We start from the raw sequence: 25093 nt of genomic DNA, 5'->3' as shown, positions 1-25093 counted from the left end.
CTCCATGCTTCTAGTGCAGGGGACACGGGTTCGATGCCTGGTGGGGGAACTAAGATCCTGCGAAACGTGGCACGGCCAAAAAAAAGGAAAAGAAAAAGTAGTCTTTGGGTCTGGTGGGAGAGTTAGCGCATTGGAGACTCATGTTCAGTGTCTTGGCTTACTGGGCTCTCTGTTGTTTAAAAAAAAAAAAAAATTTAAAATGCTTAATTTAGGACCCGGCCTGTGGTAGGTGGTCAGTGTCTGCTGTCCGTGGGAGGAGTGTGGAGCATCACGTTGAGAGCATGGACGTTGGGGTCAGAAAGACCTGGGTCTGAATCCCGGCTCAACCCCTTCCTAGTGAGACTTTGGGCATGTCCTGTCACGTCTCTGGACCTCAGTTCCCTTGTCTGTGAAATGGGCACGAGCCTGGTGCTCTCTTCTTCAGGCTCGGTGTGAGGATTCGGGGAGACCAAGTCGAAGCCCGTGGCATTAGTTAGGATGTGGTGGAGCCTGACAGAAAGCAGAGCGCTAGAAACATTGGTGGCTATAAATATTACTACTTCACTTCTCTTTTCTGGCAAAGAACCATGAATTTCTTGGACCTCTTCATTTTTTTTCACTTTCCATGACTGGCAGTAGCAGGTGGCTTTCTCTCCGGGACTGTTTTTTCACGGAAGCAAAATCGCCTATGTTTTTTTTTATCACTTCACAGGAGGGAGCACACACGACTCGTGAAGAACAGCTCTGCTGTAAACCCAGTGCTGAGCCCTCACTGCCCACGGCTCCCCACCCAAGACCCCACACGCTCGTGGTCCCTACCCACGCACCCCCATCCACTGTAGCCAGGGTAACCCCCGGCAGCTCCCTCACCCACCTCATACACCCCACCATCCCCAGCTCCCCAGCCCCACCTGTCTGAGCAGTACCCTAAGGCCATTTGCCACAGAGGAGCAGGTGTGCAAGTGAGGCAGAAGGACCGCTCCACACACACAAGCCTAGGCCTGGCCTTTGACTCAGATCCCTGTCTGCACCTCCATCCTCTCCACAGAGCCCTCAGCCGGTCCTTAAGATGCACCGATAACACCCGCTGATAAGAACCGCCACCAGGGTGCCCGGCACTGCCGTGAGCCACCCAACCAATCAGATATAAATGGGTGTAAGATGCCTCAGTTTGATACACTGATGTCCCTCGGGACTGTCAAAGAGGGTGATGTGACTTGGCCAGGGAACCCTGTCTTCCCCTCAGGAGCAAACTGTGTCACCAACACGCCAGGTCCTTTCTGTTGGTAGTGTGGTCCGGGGATGGTACCTGGGAGCCTGTTAGAACTGCAGGCTCTGAGGCTGAACCCAGACCAGCTGCGTCAGAATCTGCATTTTTAACAAGACAGCAGTGGCCCGTTCACATGCTCTTTTGAAGTCTGAGATGCGCGCCCGCCGGTCACTGGGGCTCGAGCTCGGCTGCGAGCGAGAATCACCTGGGGACTTTAAAATGTGCTGGTGCCTGGGTCCCATGCCCAGATCCAGATTCCACTGGCCTGAAGTGTGGCCTGGACGTGGAGAGTTTTAAATGCTCCTCAGGTGATTTTAATGTGCAGAGAAGTCTGGGAATCACCCTTCTCTGTCTTATCGCTGGACCCATAAGCTGTTTTATTGCTTGTGTTTGTAAGTAAGACTTGGTGAGAGGAAGGGCATAAGGTTCAGGTGGCCTGGCCGGTGTGTGGATGGGTGTACGTTAGAGAGGGTCTAGGGTTACTGGCTTGGAAGTGTGCAGGGAAGCATTTAAGGCCTTGGGACCGCCCCAGTGAGGCGCAGGGGAGAAAGGCACTGTCCCGAGGTCCCAGAGCTGGCTGGTTGCAAGGCCTGACCCAACACTTCGTTCCCTGACGCCAGCTCCCAGTTGATGCCTGGGCATTTGGAGGTGCTGCCTCCACACCTTGGTCCTTGAACCAAAACCTCAGCTGGGCTTTGATCAGTAAGCCTGCCTCTGCTCTGCTCTTACTTGGCTGGGTGCCAGCTCCGGCTTCCAGCAAACCGTCCTTGAAGCCGAGAAAGCGAAACCCACCGAAGCTGGAGGCGTAAGCGCATTGGGGCCTCGTGCCCTTGTGTGATGAACACCCGCTGAGAAGCAGCTCAGCTTCGTGGAGAGCGAGGGACTCCAGGTGGGCGGGGTCTGAGCCCCAGCCCTGCCACTTGTCAGCTGTGCTGCCTCACACTGGCCCTGCAGCCTCTCCGGCCTCAGTTCCCTTATCTGTAAAGTGGGCACAGTGGTACTCCCCGGCTTCAGGGAGTGTTCAGGTTGAGTGGGATGGAGGGGACAGAGCCGCAGGCTGGGCCTGGCAGGTGTGGGCACCGGATCAGAGTGAGTCGGGGTCACTGAGGGCTCAGCGTCACGTGGCATGGCCTCAGGAGTCTCCGGAACACCAGCCTAGGTCCCCAGCAGGCACATCCTGAACCTCCAGGGCCAGGGGCTGCTGACACGTACCTCTCTCCTCCTCTACCAGACACACGGGCTCAATGGGCGTCCCATGTGTGTGTTGGTGGCTTTGGGGAGACCTGTGCTGCCAGCGTGGGGACTCCCTAGCCTTCCTGGCCTCATCAGGCAGCAGAAGTTGGCCACGGTTGGTGGCGCTCTTCCCCCCGTGTGGGCCCACTCGGGACAGAGCAGCTGTCACTGTCATGGTTATTTTATTTTTATTCCTCCCTCTGGGAGCCCAGAATCAAAAGGAAACGTTAGCGCTGCAGCCTCATTACGGAGAGTAGAGAAACGGGGTGGGGTGGGCGAGTTTGGATCTTCTCAGCCAGGGCCCCGTAGGCTCAGAACTGCAGCATTTCAGAGGGCAGAGCCCATGGAGATCGTCTGGTGCGATGCTTTCATCTCACAGCATTTCATCTCACAGCAGATGGGGAAACAGACCACACAGGGTCCTGGACTTCCCCAGTGGTGAGTTGGGGCCAGGCTGGAACATGGTCCTCCTGACTCTGGGGTCTGAGGTCTTTCCCCTGCCACCTATGACCGCTGCAGCCAGGGAGGAATTAAGGGTAGTTCTCCAGAGACCTCACCCCTCAGCCAGTGTTTCCACGTGAAATGCAGATCCCTGGGCCCTGGTGCCTGACTCAGGAGCTGGGGTGGACCCGGGGATCTGCACCCTCAGCAAGGTCATCTGACCAAAGTTTGGAAACATTGCTGGGGACTCTCCCCATTGGGCCGAAAGCCCCAGCCCTGTGCTCTGCGCCTGTCCTGCATCAAAATCCCAGCCCCTGGGGCTTCCCTGGTGGCACAGCGGTTGGGAGTACCCCTGCCGATGCAGGGGACACGGGTTCGTGCCCCAGTCCGGGAAGATCCCACATGCTGTGGAGCGGCTGGGCCCGTGAGCCATGGCCGCTGAGCCTGCGCGTCCGGAGCCTGTGCTCCGCAACGGGAGAGGCCACAACAGTGAGAGGCCCGCGTACCGCAAAAAAAATAAAATTTAAAAAATCCCAGCCCCTGACTCATCTTCTTTCACTGAAAGCATCACTTATGAGGCACACCTGACACCAGTAGGTCCCAGGTGAAGGGGACATAGGCAGGATCCTGTCATGGATAAGCACATGCACCCTGGACCCAGGCAGCCTGGGATCGAATCCCGCATCTACAAGTTTTGGGTCCTCGACCTGTTTCTTCACCAGCTGGTGCCTTTGTTTCCTCACCTGTAGGTTGGGGAAGCCAGGCTTCCTTCCTGAGGTGCTGTGAGGGTTCGATGCGTTAATACAGATGAAGTGCTTCATTAGTATCTGGCACATAGTAAGGTCTACAGACATGTCCACTATGATTATGCACAGTTTACAGGCTGAGAAAATTATGCTGAGAGGTTAAGAGACTGTCCTAAGGTCGCACAGCCACCAAGCAGCAAGACTGGTTGGGCTTCAACCCTTGTCCCACATAGTCCCTGCCTGGGAGCCTACAGCCTTCCCAGCCCTGCCTGCTAGCTGCAGCTCTGCTGGTGGATCACGGATTGGCCAGGAAGGACCGTTCCCCATGCTTCCAACTGCTCACTCACACTCTGGGTTAGGATAGATTATCAATTCCTTTAGCCAGGAACGCAGAGTCTCTGGAAACCAAGTGGCCGTACAGAGCCACCTCTGTCCCAGAAGTCCCTCACGGGGACACGGGCTTCTGGGGACACGACCACCCTCAGTCTCGAAAGCTCCGTTTTGGTTACGGCAATGCCCATCTGTACTCAGAGCTTACTTTCAACTTCTGGTGGAAGAAATTTCACTTAAAACCTCTGCATTTTGGTCTAAGAGAATGTTTTCCTGGTCCTTGTGCCACTTCCTTGTCTGGGAAAGAAAGTAAAGTCCAGGTGTCCTTAAAAGAGCCTCTTCCTCGAGCTTTCTGGTGTTTGGAAAGTGGTTTCTTACCAGCGTTCCCCTTCCCCGCTGCCACCCTCAGTCTTTCTCTGACGGTTCTCGTCTGAGTGTTTCTGCTGGAATTGGGAAGTTTGGCCCAGCATCCGGCTGGTGCCCACCTTCAGAAATGGCTCTGCAGTACCTCTCTGGTTGCCCTGAGGACTCAGGAACTGAGCAAGGCCATTCAAGCCTTTGGAGGGCCTGGCCTCGGGCCTGGCAGGCACTGGGCCCCCCTCCTCTTTCCACCACCCACCCCTCTCCCTCTCAGTGGCCAGGGGAGAGGCAGCTCCATTACCACTCTTTTTCTCTTCTTTCATCCCTGCTGTGATAGAATCTGCCCGAGCGGTCAGTGCCCGGCCAGCTCTCAGGGCCCATTCTAATGAAGGTAACTGAATGCCCGGGCAGCTGAAACCGGCCCTTTGCAAAACAGCCAGGGGAGGCCTGCCCTCGAGGGCAGAATGTGCCAGCTCTTGTTTGCCTTAGCCTGGCATTAGAGACGGGCTGGGCCCTGCCGTGTGGATGGAGGGGCCCAGGAAGGGGAAGGGGACAGAGAGCAGGTTTATTTGGGGTGAGCTGGGCTGGTTCATTGCAGTTTGCTCTCAGTGCTTTCAGGAGTTGCAAAAGCAAACAGTAGATTTGGGTCACAAGGGGGTGGGTAGAGAAGGAGATGGTAGGATTAACAAGGATTCTGCCGCCAAGTGCTGGGGCTCAGGGCTCTGGGCTCTGGACTTGGGACCCTTCTGATCAGAGCTTCTGTTTCCCTCCTTCCTTCCGTCCCTTCCTCCCTCCGCTCAGAACCCACAGCTGCGAAGCTGCCCTTGGGCAGACACATGTCACCACGGTCCAGGGCTCCGTTTCCTAGACTCGAGAGGCCTGCAGCAGAGTGGAAGGGCTTGAGAGGCAGGCAGGCAGGCCTGCATCCAAATCCTGGCTCTGAATGTCCTTGGGCAGGTCACTTAATTGTTTTGAACCTCAGTTTTCTCATCTGTGAAATGGGAAGAGTAGTGCCTCTGCTCTGGAACATCCAGATTTTGTGGGGCCTGAAGCTCTTACAATGTGTGGAGTCATCCTTAAGGTGAAGGATCTTGTTGTAGCTTCCTTTTGCACACTTTACAAAGCACATGACCATCTGAACACACTGGCAGGGCCCCTCCGGAGCACATAAGTGTCCTAGACGTTTGTTTCATCAGCTTCACGTGTACACATCTACCTGGTAGGACTATGAAGGATCAAATGAGCTAATATGTGTGGAACTCCTAGAACAGTGCCTGGCCCAGAGTAAGGCCCTCGTAAGTGTTTTTTTGATTTTTTTTCTTTAGTTAATTTATTTATTTTGATCTGCATCGGGTCTTAGTTGCGGCACGCGGGCTCTTTCATTGCGGCATGCGGGCTCTTTGTTGCAGCAAGCAGGTTTCTCTCTAGTTGTGGCGTGCGGGTTTTCTCTCTCTAGTTGTGGCGCACGGGCTCCAGGGCGCATGGGCTCTGTAGTTTGCGGCACACAGGCTCTCTCGTTGAGGTGCACGAGCTCAGTAGTTGTGGCACACAGGCTTAGTTGCCCCACGGCATGTGGGATCTTCGTTCCCCAGCCAGGGATCAAACCCACATTCCCTGCACTGGAAGGTGGATTCTTTACCACGGGACCACCAGGGAAGTCCCCCTCATAAGTGTTAACTTTTAGTCTTATCACCTCTCAGGGTTGTCGTGAACATTAGGTGTGTACAGTGTTACGCTTGCGGCACCATGCTCGGTGCTGGCAGATGTGTTCATTCACTAGCTCACCTAATAGTTAGTGCACACGATGGGCCGGGTCCGTGTTGAGGTCTGGGGTCAAATGGTCCCTCCTGGCGCTTTCAGTCTGGGAGGGGTAATCAGGCCATCAGTTAATTACACAAATACGCAATCCCAAATGGAATGGTGATGGTGTGAGAAGGTGAAGATGTGCTAGGTGATCTCTAGGGGAGAGAAAAATGAAATCATTTGACTTGGGATATAAGGAAAGGCCTTTCTTGATACATTAAACGAAGGAAAGGATTCTTATTACTTTAATTTCAGCATGTCCATCATGAAGGCAGTCTGGCACAGTGACCAGGTCCAGCTAGAAGCTAAACAAATGTTATCTTGTTTGATCCCCTAGACAACTCTGAGATGAGAGAATGGAGACCAGGTGGGAGAGGTGGTCTTACCTGAGCTGATGTATGTACTCAGTGGTAGAGCTGGGATTCAAACCTCCACCCAACTGCCTTCCTGCTCTCTCAGCTACACCACATGGCTGACACAAACGCACAGATGCCCTTGTAGGCTCATGGGACCTCAAGGCGTTCTCAGAGGTCACACTACTTCCAAAGTGGCTGTGACCTCCCTGGGGTATCAGACTCCAAGAGCAGTCAGTCTCCCAGACTTGGAAAGCGCTCCTGGTGTCCTCAGGCACCTGCATCGTGAGTGTAGCTCTGCAGGCCCAGCTCCCATGGCCATAGACGCCAGCCCTGTCCTGGCTTTCTGGTCTACCCACTTGGTGCACTTATTCCTGCAGGGGCCATTGATGCTCTTTCACTTGTTACCTTGGAGGCCTGGAGGGGCTCACAGCGTGAGGTACAAGATGCACTCAAACCATAAGACAGAGATCAGAGTTCAAAAGACAAGTAGGGAAGCAGGAGGAGCCCAAGTATTGGGCCCAGAAAACCACAGCAGGGGAATAAGCTTCTTCCTGGGTTTGACAGGCGTGGCAGAAGGGGGGATAGGAAACATAGCGCCCATGATCCAATGGAGGGAAGCAGGTAGGCAGGCGCGGGGCAGGATGGGGCCAACATTCCTTAAGCACCTACAATGTGCCACCCACTCTGCTAGGTGCTAGAAACCTGTTATTGAGAGACCCTCTTAGCAATCTTGGGGTAGGTGCTTTTATCTCCATTTCTCAGATGTGAACACTAAGACTCAGAGTGTCAGATGAGCTTGTGAAGACTCATCCCTGAACCTGACAGGAGTTTATGGAGAGGGTCATGACTGAGGAGACAATGGGCCACACAGTAGATGGAGTTTTCTATGGAAATATTATTTTATTTTATTTTTTAATAAATTTATTTATTTATATTTGGCTGTGTTGGGTCTTCATTGCTTCTCACGGGCTTTCTCTAGTTGCGGCGAGCAGAGGCTACTCTTCTTTGCAGTGCGTGGACTTCTCATTGCAGTGGCTTCTCTTGTTGCGGAGCACGGGCTCTAGGCTCACAGGCTTCAGTAGTTGCGGCACACGGGCTCAGTAGTTGTGGCTCGCGGGCTCTAGAGCACAGGCTCAGTAGTTGTGATGCACTGGCTTAGTTGCTCTGCGGCATGTGGGATCTTCCCAGACCAGGGCTCGAACCCATGTCCCCTGCATTGGCAGGCGGATTCTTAACCACTGCGCCACCAGGGAAGTCTGGAAATATTATTTTTGTAACCAACATTATTGTTTTTAAATACAGAAACGTGTCATATTTCTATTAGCCCGCGTTAAAAGCTGAAGCAAATGTGTTAAAATTATGTGTGACAAAAGTATGTCTGTGGGAGACGAGACTTTTTAAAAAGTGTCCAGGGTTGTAGTATTTGTGCACGAAACTCAATGCCAGGGTGGTAATGCCAAGCACACTCATATTGAGGTCGTGGGAAGCAAACGCCTTAGAGACCTTACCGCACGAGACAGATACAATTTTATTCCCATTTTACAGCTAATGGGACTGAGGTCGCCCAGCTGGGAAGTGGTGGATTTGGGACCCACAGTCAGGTCTGTTGGAGAGGAGAGAGGCAGCCGTGTCCTAGTCCTGCCCTGAGCGGGCTCTGACAGGAGCCGGGGAGCTGACGGACCGAGCTGAGGTCTGGGCGACAGAAGCAGCGACCGAGCTCTCAGTGCCAGGTGTGAAGATGAGAGTTGCCACCCGGTTACCGTCCAGCTGGCCGGCCCCTCGCCTGGCACCTGAGATGGCAGGCAGTGCGCCCTGCTGGCTGGGTCCAGACTTGTGTCCGAAAGCAGTTGGCCGTGCCAGGTGGTGGGGTTCCTTGGCTTAAGCCCTCACACGCTGAGTCACAAGCAGGAAGAAGTCCACTCACCGGAGCTCGAGTCCCCGGACCTTGGCTGGGAGCTGCCCTGGGGCAGGCTGGTGGAGAGACAGCCCCGTCCCTCCTGGAGGAGCTCAGTCTACGAGGATGTAGAGACCCACAGCGATGCGTGCTCCAGCTGTACCCCAGGAGGGGGCAGCGGATTCTGCCCTGGGGGGCGGAGGGCAAGCACAGGGGACTGGCTGCACCAGGCTGGGCTTTGAAGGCCGAGTCCTGCTAATCGTTCCAAGAGCTTCCCTGACACCTCCACTGTGTGCACCCCACCGTCTCCACCTCCAGGCCTCCCACCCACCCCGGATGGGTCCCGTTTCCTGACAGGGCTCAGCCAGGCACTCATTCCAAGCTGCGTGGGGGGCACTGGAGATCCACCTGGTCCCTGCCTCCAAGAGCTTTATTCTAAGGGGAGAAGGCAAGACCATACCCAGGAAAATTGTCAGTAATGTAAATGCAGACAAAGAGAAGTGCCTTGAGGGGACTTCCCTGGCGGTCCAGTGGGTAGGACTTCGCGCTCCCAATGCAGGGGGCCCGGGTTCGATCCCTGGTCGGGGAACTAGACACCGCATGCATGCTGCAAGCCTGCGTGCCGCGGCTAGGACCCGGCACAGCCTAAATAAATACATATTTTTATAAAAGAGAGAAGTGCTTCGAAGAAATTACAGAGAGTGAAGGGGAGGGAGTGGTGGGGGGGGTGGTCATCTCTAGAGGGGACTAGAGACATAAGGGATGGAGGCGGGTGAAGCTGGGGGTGGGGCCAAAAGCAGAGAAGTGTAAAGGTCCTGAGGCAGGAAAGAGCTTGGTTGATTTGAGAGCCGGCAAGAAGGCCGCCGTGGCAGGCGATGGAGACGGGGGGGGGGGGGGGGGGGGACTGGAAGGTGGGGCAGAGGCGCCTGAGAGGAAGGGGCCGGGCGGGACGGGGTGGGGGAGTATAGGGTTTATCCTGGGTGTCGTGGAGGCCAGGTGAAGGTTTTCCCTTGGGAAGTGACAAGACCTACTTGGTGTTTTAAAGAGATCCCCGGGGTGGGCGGAGGGGGGCGGGTGTCAAGACCGCGCTGGCATCAAGGTGGCCAGTAAGGTGGCTGTGCGTTCGTCCAGGGAAGAGGTGGTGGCAGCTTGGCCAAGGACGCTGACAGGCAGGCGGGCTGGGTGGTGAGAGGAAGTGAGCTTGGCTGATGTTGGGGGGAGGAAGGAGTCTTGAAGGACCAGCCTGCGGTTCTCACCTGGGCTCCTGGGTGGATGCTGGTGCCCTGTGCTGAGCTGGGCTGCAGCATGGGGAGGGGGATTGAGGGAGGCACCGGGTTCGGAGGGAAATTCAGCAGTTGGTTGTGGACATGTGACTCGAGATGCCCACTGGAGGGTGAGTTGAAGACGTTCACATGCAGTGATGTGCGTCCAGATCCCCTTTAGGTCAGAGCCCCTCCCTCATTCTCCCATCTGCCGGGAGCGCCGGCCGCAGCAGGCCCTCCCCAGGCTGCGGCCAAGGCCCAAGATTACAGACCCTTCCTGGGGGCATCCTGCATCCCACGACTGGTCCATGTGGGGATGCGAGGGTTTCGTCCCCTTGCCTTTTTGGGGGGACAGCTCTGAAGGGCCATCCCAGCGCCAGAGCAGCTGTGGGGTCGTCTGAGACCTCATTAACAACCGCATTGCTGTCCGCCTCTCCCTCTGCCCCGTCCTGCTTCCCTTGCTGCGTTGATCCCTAACTCCCTCCTCGGTAAACTTCCTCCACGGACGATTGGATACAATAGTTGGGACCTCGGAGGAGAGGTCCAGGCTGGACATAAACCTTTGGGAGCCCTAGGAAAAAGAGAAATCACTCCTTGGGGAAGAGACCAGGAGGGCTGGCGTCCTAGAAGCCAGGCTGGAAAAGTGAAGGGGCCAGGTCCACTGGGTCAAGTGCTGCAGTGAGGTGAGGACCCACGTGGCCCTGGTTTATTTATTTACACCCTGTGGGGTTTAGGGAGGGATTTTCAAAGCCAGGGCATAATCTGGTATGGAGATGAACTAGTGGAGAAAGGGACATTGGTGATGCAGAGCGGCTGGGCGTGAGGTGGCCGCAGGGACAGAGAACCTTCAAGGGGGCGGCGCCCAGGATCTGAGGAACAGGGTCCATCTGGGAACCACATACTGCAGCGGTCAGAAGGCAGTTAAGGCACCTGCACAGGTGGGTGTGCAGACGTGTGGAGGGGACAGGAGGCGGGTCTCTTCCGGTCGCTTCTATTAAGCACAGTGTCAGTTGCGTGTGAGCAGTGGGGAGGCAGTGCTTGATGGAAAGGAGGAGAACCGACTTAGCCTGACGGCTCCCAACTAGCAAACGGCAAAGGTGTGATTCAAACCCAGCCGGAAACTAACTTAAAAAGCCTGGGCTCTGGGCTTCCCTAGCTGGAGAAAGCACAAGGAACAGCAAAGGTGTCCGTTACCCGGTCAGCAGGTAATAGAGGTAGCGGCAGTACAGATAGGTATGGAGCTATCCCGGTGCTAAGTATTTTTGTGAATCGCCGTCAGATGCATGGTCTACTGTGCCACTGGCCTACATCTGTAAGTGTTCTTCACGAGTTATTTCATTTAACACTCGGCTCCCACCCTGTCCCTCAGTCACCCTGTAACACAGATACAGTTGATCCTCATTTTCTGCAGATTCCATATTTGCAACTTTGCTTACTTGCTAAAATGTATTTGTAACCCCCAAATTAATACTCACAGTGTTTTCGTGCTCATTTGCAGACATGCTCAGGGATGAAAATTTGAGTCGCCCGACTGAGGTCGAACAAGATGTGACTCTACTTTTTAGCTCATTCTGTAAACAAGTGTCCCTTTAACAGTCTTTTTCGTGCCATGTTTTTGCATTTTTGTGGGTGTTTTTTGGGGGGTGGGTTTCGCTGTTTAAAATGACTCCCAGATGTAGTACTGAAGTACCGTCTAGTGTTCCCAAGCGCAGGGAGGCTATGATGTACCTTATGGAGAAAATACGTGTTAGGGAAGCTTTGTTTAAGCATGAATTATAATGCTTTCGGCTGTGAGTTCAACGGTAATGAATCAACAACATCTAAGAACGTGTGTCTTTAAACAAACACGCATAAAACAAAGTTATGTATTGATTGGTTGACGAAAATGTTGTGATCAGAGGCTGGCAGGAATTGACTTGAACGCCAGCTATGGGAAGCAGAGCTGAAGCTTGAGCCTGGCTGGCCGGGCGCTCGAGCACTTCCCGGCCATGAATGTGGCCTTGTGGTCCAGTGAGACAGCAGGGGGCCCGGCCTGGAAGAAAGGTTTCTTTCTCAGGGCAGCCCCTCCCTCCCCTGCGCTGGCCTCCTCTGGGCTCGGCCTCACCAGTGTCTGTACCTGAACACAGCGGCTCCTTCAATCCATCTGGCTGCAGCCACTGAGCCCTGCCAGGTTGCGGTTTTCCCCTAAGTGGGAGAAACACTGACTCAGTGTCCTGGGGCCAGGGCCTTTGGTTTCCCGTTGCCGAGCCCGGCCCCGGGAGGGAAGGCACAAACGAGGTGTGTGTGCCTGAGAGGGAGGCCAGCTCCAGCCTCCAGATGAGCCCAACCCGCCAGTTTATTCAGGGGCAGCCTGGCCCTGCCCAGCCCCCTTCACTCATGGGCTGTCATCGTGAAGAGCCCACAGCCCTACTTTTCTCATTTATGGGGTGGCTTGTTTGTTGTGGGTTTGGGGTGTTTTTTTAATCTCCAGATAATGTAGGAGAAAATTGTGGGGGACTGTGATTTCCGAGTAGAATTACAGGCCCTTCAGGATATGTCCTTCCGACCTTAAAAAAGATGTAAGGTTGTGTGCGTCCACTCCCAGCCTTTTCTGAGTTTGTCTCCTCTCAGGAGCCGGCTAAATTCCCGAGATTAATGACCTCCACCCTGGAGCGTCCCTGGTGCAGGTCCTAAGTGCCGGCTGAGAACAGAGATGCAGGGAGAGCTCACAGGACTGTGAACAGGGGCCGTGACCACGGAGAGGGGGCTCAGAGGGCCTCGGGGCCCCACCCTGCCAGAGAACAGATGAGGGCAGGCGGTGGGCAGGCTACGGCCCAGATCGGCTCTGGGCAGGGTCGCAGTGACCCAACAGAGAGTGCAGCCTGGCTGCCAAGCTGTAAAACCGAGAAAGGAGCCTGGGCTTGTGTTCGGGGCTCATTTGAAACAGCCTCCGCGCTCCTGTGGGGAGTGGAAAGAGCTGGTGCAGAACCCCACAACCCTCCCGGAGCCTTTGTATTCAGAAACTGCCACTCAGGGACACAGCTGCCACAGCAGCCGAGGCAGCGCTTAGACCCCAGCATCTCAAGTGCGGGGCCTCTCTGATGACTCACACACCCAGCACACGCATGTGTGCACATGTGCCGGTGCCTGGCAGGGCACCCTCACCCCTCTTAGCGCACAGCCCTGGGTGTCCAGTGGTGCTGGGGGGAGGGGGGAGGGCGGCGCTCTGCATCCCCTTCTTATATTTCCAGGTGGCTGGCCTGTGGTTTCTGCTCAGTGAACGTTGTTTGAATAAATGAATAAACGAGTGAATGCATGAGTGCATGGCCTTGGTTCCACTGTGGTTGCTTTGGGGAAGTTATTTTACAAATCTGAGCCGCCCTTTCTTTGCTGCATCAGTCTCTGGGATCAGCTCCCTGGGTCTGAAGGCTGGCTCTCCACTTACTGGCTTTATGTCTTTGAGTAACCTCTTTGAGCCTTAGTTTCCCCATCTGTAAAATGGGGATAATACCTGCCTCATAGGCTTGTTGTGAAAGTTAAATGAGTTAATGTCATGTGAAGCCCTTAGAACAGAACCTCATGCACAGTAAGTGTCCTGTAGGTGTTTGCTATTCATATCTTTAAAATGAAGATAATAACATCATGTTGTTGTTGTGTGTGTGTGAGTGTGAGTGTATGTTGGGAGCCTGGTGCATTGTTTTCCCAAGTGTGTTCCTTACAACACCGAGTCCTCTTGTTGTTAGAAGTTAAATGAGAAGAAGAGATCCTGTCCAAAGCTGGACAGCCTTGAGAAAACCCCAGGTTCAAACAAAGCGAGGAAGGTCTCTCTCCTGCTCAAGTGCTCTGTGACGTCTCCAAGGGGGAACCAAGAGTTCCGCCTGCGGATTCGACCACAGAGCCCATTTTTGCTTTCACAGTAGGATGGGGGCTCCACAAAATACATTTTTGGAAGCAATAAATATTTCTTTTTGTGTGTGTGTGTGTGGTACGCGGGCCTCTCACTGCTGTGGCCTCTCCCGTTGCGGAGCACAGGCTCCGGACGCGCAGGCTCAGCGGCCATGGCTCACGGGTCCAGCCGCTCCGCGGCACGTGGGATCTTCCCAGACCGGGGCACGAACCCATGTCCCCTGCATCGGCAGGCGGACTCTCAACCACTGCGCCACCAGGGAAGCCCAATATTTCTTTTCTTTTAAATTTTCTTTTATTATTTTTTTTATACAGCAGATTCTTATTAGTTATCCATTTTGTACATATTAGTGTATACATGTCAATCCCACTCTCCCAATTCATCCCACTACCACCACCACCCCCGCCCCGCTTTCCCCCCTTGGTGTCCATACGTTTGTCCTCTACATCTGTGTCTCTATTTCTGCCTTGCAAACCGGTTCATCTGTACCATTTTTCTAGATTCCACATATGTGAGTTAATATACAATATTTGTTTTTCTCTTTCTGACTTACTTCACTCTGTATGAGACAGTCTCTAGGTCCAACCACGTCTCTACAAGTGACCCAATTTTGTTCCTTTTTATGGCTGAGTAATATTCCATTGTATACATGGAATTGCATACAGTACAGTAGGGAGCCTGACAGGAGGCCAATCCCGACATACATTGTGTTCCTCACAGCAGCATAATTTATGTTTGAGGCATGGAAATCATGAAGCCAAGGAGTCATTTACTCTCAATGAAGGAGAGGGGAAGACTTCACATGGCAGTTCACACCTGAGTGGGGTTTTGAAGGATGAATAGGAGTTTGCCTAATGGACAGAGGAGGCAAAATGTTTGATACTCAAACAGCATCCCCAGTCTACTCTCAACCACCACCCCTTTCTGGGGTCAGTGTGGACCCTTCTGCCATTAGTAAGCTTTGTGACTGTAAGTCATTTCTTCTCTCCAGGCGTCAGTTTTCCATTTGTAAAATGGGATCCCTTCCAGCTTTAATGTGCTGTGATTTCATGTCTATATCGGCCTAGATGATATTAATTTCTAAAGAGTTCCCTTATTTGCAAAACACTTTCCAAAAGTTTTTGACCTTCTTTTAATGCACAGCCCAGCCTTACAAAGTTGTACTCTCTCCATTTGACTGAAGAGGAAAGCGAGGCTTGGTGAGCTAAAGTGACTTGCCCTTTGCCTATAAGTGGCAGAGCCAAGCCTCAAATCCAGGGCCTCGGACTCTGAGTTTGGGGTTCCACACGACCTCTAGCTCAACTCATAAGCCTAAAATCCATCTGTGGGTTGCACATAAATGATCCTTAGTGGATCACTGCCCTCGCACAGGCCCTGTGTCTGATATTACTGCTGACAAAGGGGGAGAAGGAGTGGAGACCATTGTGCGCCGAGGATGCCAGGCTCCACCTAAAGAAATAGCTTAAGGGAAAGAGGTAAGCAGGGTGCCCTGTGAGGGGTGGAAGGCAGGACCTTGAGGACTGATTGTCAAGGGAAAGCTGTTTTAGCCAGACAGCAGGGTAAAGTCCAGGACAGCAGGCAAGGGCTCAGCTGCTCTTTCCAAAGCAAAAATTGGTGCCTAAATCCAGGGTGAAAATAGTCCCCTGCCCCCAAAGTCTTTCTGTCCTGCTTCGTTTTCCTTCATAGCACGTGTCATGGACATCATCCATTCATTTATTTGTTCATTGTCTGACTTCCCCCACTAGAAAGCAAGGGCCACAAGAACTGACTATTGATTACAGCTATATCTCCAGCTGGGTCTGACCCATAGAAGATCGTGATTAAATATGTGTGAATGAATGACGGAATGAATGAATTAATGAGCGATGCCTTGCCCTGCGATCGCTCCAACTCCTGATGTAGTCAGCAAGCCTTTGGCAAAGTATTCAATTGTTCCCAAACTTTGCGGCATTGCAGTCACCTGGGAATCTTTAAAAACGGCTGGTGGCGGGTGGGGGGCTGGGGGGGTGGGCTGGGGGGGTGGGGTGGGGGGGAACTTCCCTGGCAGTCCAGTGGTTAAGACTCCACGCTTCCACTGCAGGGGGTGCACGTTCGATCCCTGGTCGGGGAACCAAGATCCCACATGCCACGTGGCACGGCCAAAAAAACAACAACAAAAACCAAAAACGGCTAACGCCTGGCTTCCACCCCAGCCACTTGGATTCATTTGCTCTTGGTGTGACCTGGGCGTTGACTTTTTTACGCTCCCCAAGTGAGGCTAGTGTGCAGTGCAGTTTTGGAACTGTGGCTTCACTGTTCACTCCTAAAATCAGCGATGTGGGCTGCCAGGTCTGGGAGGTGGTAGGGAGGGTGGGGGGAGGCATTTGAAACAGAGGAGACTTGTTTATGCTCTCAAGGGTCTGCAGTCACCTGATGTTACCGAGAGTACAGGAAAGGGAAGTTTTCCCTCCTTGTCCTCTCCTGATGCAAGTCAAAGAAGACCTTGTTCCATTTCCTCCTCACCTGCCACCATCTCCTCTTAGATGATTGGATGAGTCAGAGGAAACGAGGTTCTCTCACCATTTTCCCCTCTTATTGGGTTTGTGTGAGTAAGAAAACCCATTGTTTACGTCTGCACAGGTTGACAAAAATAGAGCTCAGCCTTTCTGAACACTCAGCCCAGTTCTAGAGTCAGTAAGACCTGGTCCTGCCCCGTCTGCTCCATGTCCAGCCAGACATCACGCAGGACCCCAGTCCCCAGGGCAGACTGCTGAAGGCATCCTGGCCGAAGGACAGCCACCAGCCCCGAGGTGTTTGCCAGTGGAAGGGGGCTCATGTTTCTGGGGCTCACACCTGGTCCAATATCTGCTCCTGGGAGAGCGTGTGCTGTAGGATGGGAAGTAATGTGCTGTCCAAGCCGCAGCTTTCCAGAGGAAGGAATGGTCCCAGATGCCTCCTCTTCCCTACACAGTGCAGACCCCCGGACAGGCCCCTGCTGGAGTGGAAGGGCTCTGTTTGTTGCAAGCGGCAGATTGGGAACGACTGGGAGTCGTTGTTTGGCTAATGTCAACACTGGGTAAAGCTCAGAGAGCTCTTTCCTGTTACAGTGATGCCCTTTATGCTTAGCCTGGCCTTCCATATGGCCCCAAACATGTGCAAAACGTTGCCTCTTTACACCCTCTGTTGTTGAGCTAACTCCTGCGTGGTGACAGCAGAAGGAAAGTAGACATAGGTAGATAGCCGGGGTACAGAGAGAATTTACTGATCTCTTCCCTCACCTGGATCACCCAGATGACCATGTGTTTTCCGCCCCCGTAAGTTTCTGGAGGATCGTTAACGCCTGCTTGTCAGTGTTCTGTTGGCTTTTCTCTGGCTTTGGCATTCAGCGTCATGGGAGTATTCTGGTATCAACAATGGCAGAATCAGTTTCCTGACATAAAAAGAATTAATCAGAGGGACTTGCAGTCTAAAAATTACTCTTGGATACATTCCCTGGGAGAGGGTTTCTGATTTTTTTTTTAAAGCCTTTATTTATTTTTAAAATATTCCTTTATTTTGGCTGTGCCAGGTCTTAGTTGCGGCATGCGGGATCTAGTTCCCCGACCAGGGCTCGAACCCAGGCCCCCTGCATTGGGAGAGCGCAGTCCTACCCACTGGACCACCAGGGAAGTCCTGGGTTTCTGATTTTAATGAGATTGTTCTTTCTCTTGATAAGACAAGTCAGACCCCTTAGGAGACTCACAGCACCGGACAAGCACTGTGAGGGAGTAACCTCCCTGCCACTCCCCACCCCCAGCCTGTCTGACCCCATCAGTAGGAAGGAGAGGGTCCGGCACTGGCAGTCAGGAGCCTGAGTTTCAGTCCTTGCTTATCTGGTATCTCACTGTGTGGCATTGGACAAATTCCCAGCCTTCTCCGAGCCACTGTCTTACCATTCATAGAATGGGGGACAAGTACTTTTGATACTTACCCAGAGAGTCTTCCTAGCTTAACATGGTTAGAGTCTATGACATCTAAAACACAGCTATGCTAAGGGACCAGAGTAGCTACCTCAAGACCCTCCTTGTCCCAGCCTCGTAGGTGGGGCTGTCTCAGAGACAGAACTATATTGCTTAATAACTGTGTCTCAGGCCCCTCTTGATCAGATGACAGTGAGTTCTCCATGTGCCCTAGTCTGGGCTGGAGCCCTTAGTTCCCACATTCCATTTCAGAAACAGTAGTTCCCCACACCCCCTCCCGCCCGCCCCAAAACTATCACTGCTTCCCTGAATACTATGGAAGATGACAGGGCCTCTCCAGAAAGTCAATGGCCTCAGTTCTCCTGAGAATTCTAATCCTCCTGAGGTTCTAATCCTCCCCCTAGTTCCTCGCCAGCTTCTTGCCATATGGTAATTGATAATGGCTACTGTTTATTGAGCACCTGCTATGAGCCAGGCCCTGTTCTAAGTATTTTATGGGTCCTGATTATCTTCATCTTCACACCAATCCTAAAATATGTACCACTATTATCTCCCAGATAGATGAGGAAACTGAGACACTGGGAATTAAACCTGTCTGGAGTCATCCGGCTACAATGTGGTAAAGCCAAGAAATGACCCTCAGTTCTGGCTCCAGAGCTCTTGCACCTAATCACTGGGTCAGACTGGGGCTCATTCATGCCACTGGGAGTAACTAGCGGCTGGTATTTATTGAGTGCTTGCAGCTCAGGAGGCATTATAATAACTACTTTTGTTTTTGTTTTGTTTTTTGTTTTGTTTTTGGCTGCGCGGTATGTGGATCTTAGTTCCCTGACCAGGGATCGAACCCACGCCGGCTACACTGGCAGCGCGGAGTCTTAACCACTGGACCACCAGGGAAGTCCCCTAGGCACTTCTTTTATCATTCCATTTACACCTCACAACTGGAAGAGGAAAGGTCTTGTTTCCATTTTATAAAGTTGGAAAACTGAGGCTCTGAAACATTACATGACTTCCCCACGGCAAATTGTAGAACTGGCAGGCTTCAACTCAGTGTGTCCGATGCTAATGTCTTGTGACACTCCTCTCTGTCATGCTACTTTTCAGGACAAATACCTGGAGATGCTCCCCACCCCACCAGTTTGGGGAAAAATAAAGAGGGACCACTAGCAGCCCCCATCCATGGAGCTCTGGACTGTGTCCATCACGTTCCCCCCTGGTGGGGGTAGGGAAGCCAGGTCTGACTCTCCACTGACCTTCTCTGGGAGAAAGCCAATGATCACCTTAGGTTTCTGCTTCTCTTCCCCAGTTCTGCGTGACCCTGTCAAGTGACCTGCTTTCTGGAGCCCCACACTGCTTAGGGGCAACATGAGACGCGGAAGGGTAAAGGGGAAGCCGAGATAGAAACCCTGAATTCAGCCCCACCCTAAAACCTCACCTAAGGCAGCTGAGCTAAGGCCTCAGGTTGGAGCTGGGAAGGCAGAAAGAGCAGGCCCAGGGTGCATGGGCTCATTCACACACCACACCTTTGATGAATGCCTAAGATCAAGTGTACCCACCGGGCCAGGGTGCAAAACAACCCATGAGGTGGACTGTGCCATTCCCATTTTACAGATGAAGACACTGAGTCTGAGACGTTATATGACTTGTCCTAAGACTGACAGCTGGCAAATAGGATTCAAACCCAGGTCTGTCCGATTCCAAAGCCAGTGCTCTTTCTGGTACACCACAGTGCTCCTGCGTGTTTAGGGACTGTGGGGGTGGACACAAACTAGGGTGAGAAACAGCCTGTGGCCTCCGCACATAGATCTCTGAACTGCAGGGCATAAGCAGGGAGGAGAGGGCCAGCTGTGATGGCGTTTCCACCTCACCCACACTACCCCAGCCTCGCCCCCACATGTAGCCCTTGCCAGGAGGCCCCCCTCTGACTAATACTGTCCTTTTTGGAGAGTCCCCAGCAGGTCTGGGAACCCCAGTGGGATGCTTTGCCTCAGAGACAGGCCCTGGTAAACAGAAAGGTAGCTGGGAATTTATTTGCAAGGGAGATACTGGGGAGAAGGAAGTTGAGAGCAGAGAGCCAGAGACAAGGGGGCTGAAAAGCTGTGTGTGTGTGTGTGTGTGTGTGTGTGTGTGTGTGTGTGTGAGAGAGAGAGAGAGAGAGAGAGAGAGAGAATTGGAGTTGTACGAAAGGGTCCTGCCCATACCAAAATGCCACCTTGTTGGTCAGTGAGGACTCAAGGACAGCAAAGGTGGCTTCATACGGGCCTGAACCAGACAATTAGGAAGATAAATCCGCTCCCCACCCTCCCCCAGCTACACAATACAACGTCAAGTCAAAGGGAAACCACACTTGCAAAATTTGCCGGTTTACAGTTTTCCTTCTTTTAATCCGGAGCATAATGAAGAGTTATGAGGGGGCACATTTTGGACTTAAATTATATGTACTAGGATCCAACAGAAGGAGTCCGTTCCTTCTTTTGTTTTTTAGTTCTTGTTGCCGCTTGGTTCTTTGTATTCCCGTACTGGTTATAAAGACAGTTTTGACTTTACACGAAAAGATTGGGAAAGTTGTAGGTGGGATTCAGGATGAGAATCAATTTAGGAGTCACCAGACTCAGGCTGCTGGTGGTGGCGGGCTGTTGGCAGGTCTTCGTTCGCGTCCGCAGATGTGAACCAGGAAGCGCGGACAGCAAACAGAGTAGCCTGGAACAGGCAGCGGCGGCCACAGCGCCCGCCCGAGAGGCGCTTGAATTTACAAACTTCGTCTCCCGTAATCCCAAGGTCCCGGCCGCCCAAATCCCTGCAGCAGTAACCTTGCTGCGCGGGCTCGACAGGGACCCTCGCGAGCTCCACCTCCGGAGCGTCCCCTGGGGCCCGGTGAGGAGTGCAGTGGCCTGGGCCCGCCCCGCGGCCACGCGGCCAATGGTCGGCGCCGCCCCAGCCACCTGCCCCTACCTTAGGGGGCGGGGTTACCTGGGCCCCGCCCCCCGCGGCTCGGATTCCCTGGCCGCATTTCCTCCTCCTCTAGCCCCGCCCCCAGCGCGAGGCCCCGCCCCTTCGAACCCTGAGCCCGGGCGCCTTGTGATGTCACGGCAGCTTTGATACAAAGAGCCCTTCGGCCCACGCGGGTCTCCCGGCAACGAGCGCGGGTGGGGGCGGGGCCGGCGCCTTCAACTGGTGCCGAACCCGGCAAGCAGCCGCGGCTCGGACCGGACTGTTTCTGCGCCCTCCGCTCGGCCGGCCGCATCCCCGTCGGCCCCGCCGACCCGCACCCGCCCACTTCTCGCCCTTCGGCAGCACACCGACCCGCGGCCGGACTGGGGATGCGCACCCCGCCGGTCCCCGGGGGCCAGGTAAGCGGCGGCCGGGAGGCTTGGGGTCGCGGGGCTCCGGCGACACGCACCTGGCCCGGCCCGCGGCCCCGCCACCGGGGAAGTTGCCGGAGCGCGGAACTTCGCCCGCCCCGGCAGGGTCCGCCCTGTCGGCCCTGGCCGGGGAGGTCGGGTTACCTGCCCCCGGCTTGCTGGGCCAGAGCGGGGAAGTCGCCCCCCCGCCTCCCCCTCCGACCCTCTGCCGGCGCCCAGGTGCGAGGTTGGGCAGCACTAGCCCTGGGGCGCGGGGAGACGAGGCCAATTCTCTCCTCGGCGCCGTTTCAGAAAGTGTTTTTAGGGGGACCCAGTTGGCCGGGAAAGAGGCTCGTTTGCCCGGACGCTTCCCTTGGGACATCCCGCGTCCTCGTGTCCCACCTCGGCTCCCAGCGTGCCTGCCCCTCCGGGACCAGTGTTGCCCCAGCTCCCTTCCCTTGGTCCCGCCGAGTCCCGAAGCGGGCTCTGCACGGCCGAAGATTTCCCGTAGCTTTTGGAGGCAACACCGTTCCCGGGCTTCCCTCGTTTCCGAGGGTCCCTGCCAGGCAAGAGGGAGGACCAGCCTAGTTCGGTGTTTGGGGACAGGGCCCTGCTCCTTCCCAGCCGAGAGGCTGCGGAGGCCGGAGGTGCGCGCGGGCTCCCAGCTCGTAGCTCTCTGGGCCGCAAGAGCCGGCAAGTCCGCCCCGGTAGTAGTTTCTGTTGTCACAGACGCTTCTCTGCGGGCGACAAGCGTCTCTGAGGTCTTGGGGGAGCAGCCTCTGGAGAACAGTGTGTGTGCCGCAGGAACCCTCCCCAGCCCCAGACTTGATTTCTTCTCAGCCGTGCACGCTCCAGTGTTCGTCTTTCCACATTTCCCCTTCTTGCTAGCCCTGCTCTCCCACAGATGGCTGGAGGTGACACATCCTTCAGCCCCGAGGGACATGCCAGTACCCCTTGACTGATGGTTAGGCCGCCTCCTCAGAAGAGTGTGAGGGGGCCGAGTTCCTGCACTCAGCCTATAGGACTTGGGTGGGAGCTCTCTGGTCTGGTTTCTGCGGATCCACCAAACCTCTGGCTTCCCTGCCTGGAGGCGGGTGCTAATCGCAGGGTCTCCTGGGAGGGGGCACCCCCAGGTCCTTTCCCTGGTGCAGTGTGGTTACAGTGATTGCCAGGGGGCCGGGGGGGGAGGGTACCAGCTGTGTGTGTCTCAGACCTCTGCAGTAGAGTTCTCTGTCTCTCTCTCTCTCTCTCTCCCCCTCCCTCCCTTCCCTCCCTGTAACCGTGTAACCCAGCCTTTGTGGAGTCCTTGAGTCACTGCCATTGACTGGGGTCTTGCCACCCACCTGGCACCAGCTTACTCAGATAGACTGGCCCAAACCTTACCCTGCTTGCCTGGCATTCGTGAAATGCCGATTACGTGCCCAAGGGCTACGACATGCAGATACTTCCCTCCCCTCAAGGTGTTTGAAGGCTGGTGGGAGACTGATAAACTGGGTCTGATCGCTCCCTGCCCAACACTGTGTCCCCAGCCCTCAGGCAGAGTTGATCTGGGTTGTCTCTGAGGCCCCCATGACTAGGCGTGTGCGTCCCCTGTGGGATTCTTGGGTAGCAGGCCGTTGCTTGGGCACATGCTTGCTGGGGAACAGCTTTGTAATTTGGTGACTCCGGCTTTGCTGGAGGGGTGGGGTGGATGACTAAGGCGGGCGGGAGATAAGACAGTGCTCAGGGGAGGGGCCGGACTAAGCAGGCCAGGTGAGCAGGCAAGAGGCGAGACCTTTGCCCCAAGCAAGACCAGTAAGAGAGACTATCCGGAGCCTGTGCATAGAAAGGACTTTCAGTCTAGCAAGGGCAGGAAGGAGGAGAAATTAGGGTGCCTGGAGCAGCCTGCACTGGGGAGGCACTGGGCTGCAGCTTGAGAGCTTGCTGGTGGGTGTTCTCCTGGCCCCCACTCTCCTTCCCTGCTGGCCTCTCTTCAGAGCGTTTGGACCCTTCCCAAAGCACACTGGCCCCTTCATGGCCTCTCCTAGCCTCCTCCCCTCCTGGTGGGTCCGGCTACCTTCACATCCAGGGCTGTCTCTTCAGCTGCTTACGGGGGCCTTCACGGCTCTCACCTTCCAGCACCCTCCCCACCCCACATCAGAGTGGCTGGAAACTTCCTTTCCTAGGGCTGCGTTCTCTCCTCTGAGGTGGCCTGTTACGCCAAGGGATGTTTTCACAGCTGATTCTGCTCTAAGGGGGCTTCACAGTTTCACTTCACTTCTTATACTTTAGGTGTGGATAGGGAGGAGGCGCAGGGGAGCAGGGGGGAGGCTCCTAATAGCAGGTGAGCAAGTCCTGGAAGTAGGCACCTCAGGGACTCAGGACCTTAGGCGGGGGAGGGACAGCCTGGGCAGATGGAGCCCACCGTCTGGCCCTGTGCCCTGGCCCTGTGCCCTGGCCCTGCCCCCCGGCGCAAGGCTTATTGCCTTTGGAAGAGGAAGCATCTGTCTGATCTGCCTGCTGTCCGGTGTTGGCAGTGGGCACAGTGCCCTGGTCTTGCTGGGCGTGCAGGATTCCTGGGGTTGGGCTGGGGTCCTCTGTGTCTTGACTCAGCACCTGAGCGTTGACGGCATCAAGTCATCGGCCCCTCGAATGAGGAGGACTGCTCAGGTCTTCCTACTGCCCAGTCCTGCAGCTGGATAACGTGCCCACGGCCAGCCGGGCATGGGACAGGCGTGTGGACTGGGCACATGCACCTGGCATCCTTCTGGACGTTGTGTGAACGTGTCTCCTGGCTGTGGTACACAGTCCCCTCCATCAGGTGGCTTCCAGGGCACAGATCCTTCCCCATGTCTGTTCACCCAGCCCCCACCAGGCACATTGCCCACTACAGGCAATTCATTCATTCAGCAATATTTGAGCGTCTAATTCGTGTTGGATTCTGTGCTGGGCACTGGAGACACAGCAGTGAACCCAACCGGCAGCAGTCCCTGCCTTCACGGAGCTCACATGGCAGCACAGGGCAGGCAAGCAGGTAAAACCTGCAGCGTGCGAGGCGGCAGGAGCGAACGCGGGGTCCTGGGGAGTGCTGGGCAAGGAGCTGTGCTTTTAAACGGAGTTGGCAGGGCAGTCCTCGCTGAGACGGTGGCCTCTGACCAAAGAGGCCCAGGCAGGGGAAGCAGCAACCGCAAAGGCCCTGAGGTAGGACCGCGGCCGGCGAGGTGCATCCGCGGACCTGCAGGGAGGCCGCTGTGACTGGAGAGTGAGCCAGGGGACGGGACAGAGAGGCCAGGGGTGCCTGACGCGGCCAGGCAACAGCCGGAATCCCAGGAGGAGAAGGTAGCACAGCTGAGGTTAGAAACTCCCGGGCACAGAATGCATTTCAGTGCTCTGTCCTCTTGAGACCCTTGCTGTTGAGGGGTTTGGGCCTGAAGGTGTTCCTTGGGGAGAGGTGCCTGCATGCGGCCATCGCTGCATGGACTTCCTGCCCTTAGCGCGGGTCGGGTCAGATGAGCCTGTCTGAGTGGATATGGAAACCGTCCTTGCCAGACTGTTGATACGAGCCAAAACCACCGGGGTGCTGTCCGTACAGCTGTCTAAGCAGGCGGATCACGGTCGGGGCTGTCCCCGTCCCCACGGGCCAGCGCAGCGGGGGTGCAGCAGGTGCAGCGCTCAAGACTCACGAGGTAGCGGGCAGCCGCCCCTGGTCCGCGCTCTGGCCAGCCGCTCCCGGGCTCTGCTTCCTCGTCTCCTCCTTGGGCGCCCTCTTCACTCCCGCTGCTCATGGCCAGGTGGCAGCTCAATTCTGTGCCCCGGTCTCCTTAGGGGCCCAGCCGAGGTGCTCACGCACCTGATCTCTGTATAGCTGGGGGCCCCAAGCGCGCGCGCGCGCGCGCGCGCGTGTGTGTGTGTGTGTGTGTGTGTGTGTGTGTAGTGGAAGGAGAGAATAGGCATCCAGAAATCAGTGCATCCTCTGAGGGGCGCGTGGAGGTCTGAGGAGGTAGCTCGGTGGTCCAGAGCCGGGGGCTCCGGGTGACCTCAGCCCAGCTTCGTCTGGCAGGCGGTGCGAGTAATACCGACTTTTCTACCCCCCCTTCTTGACTTCCTTCAGGAAAGGGGAAGTTGCCCGACTCTTGGGCATTGTTTTCATTGATTCAACCTGCTTCATCTTCCCAGGCAAGTGGGTTCTTTCCCAGCAATGTAAACACGACTCAAACGAAAGCAAAGCTCCGTAGCAGTTATTCTTAATATCTGAGGCTCTGCTCGTGGGCGCTT

The 25093-nt window shown here is 55.1% G+C and overlaps 1 protein-coding gene across 2 annotated transcripts in view; it reads left to right on the top strand.

The window, feature by feature from the left end:
- Positions 1-25093, top strand: part of RAB11FIP4 (RAB11 family interacting protein 4) — a 117949-nt gene that overhangs the window by 54723 nt on the left and 38133 nt on the right. The window contains exon 1 of one of the 2 annotated variants that reach the window (XM_060290212.2): positions 20706-20848. The exons of the other annotated variant lie outside the window; for it this stretch is intronic. Within the exon in view, the coding sequence (XP_060146195.1) occupies positions 20819-20848 (30 nt within the window). The 5' untranslated portion in view covers positions 20706-20818. Of the gene's footprint in view, positions 1-20705; positions 20849-25093 lie in introns of those variants that run through there. 2 annotated transcript variants of the gene reach the window in all.

Source organism: Globicephala melas, chromosome 20 (genome assembly GCF_963455315.2).
Source record: "Globicephala melas chromosome 20, mGloMel1.2, whole genome shotgun sequence".
NCBI classification, from domain to species: domain Eukaryota; kingdom Metazoa; phylum Chordata; class Mammalia; order Artiodactyla; family Delphinidae; genus Globicephala; species Globicephala melas.
This window is presented reverse-complemented; position numbering and strand designations above follow the sequence as displayed.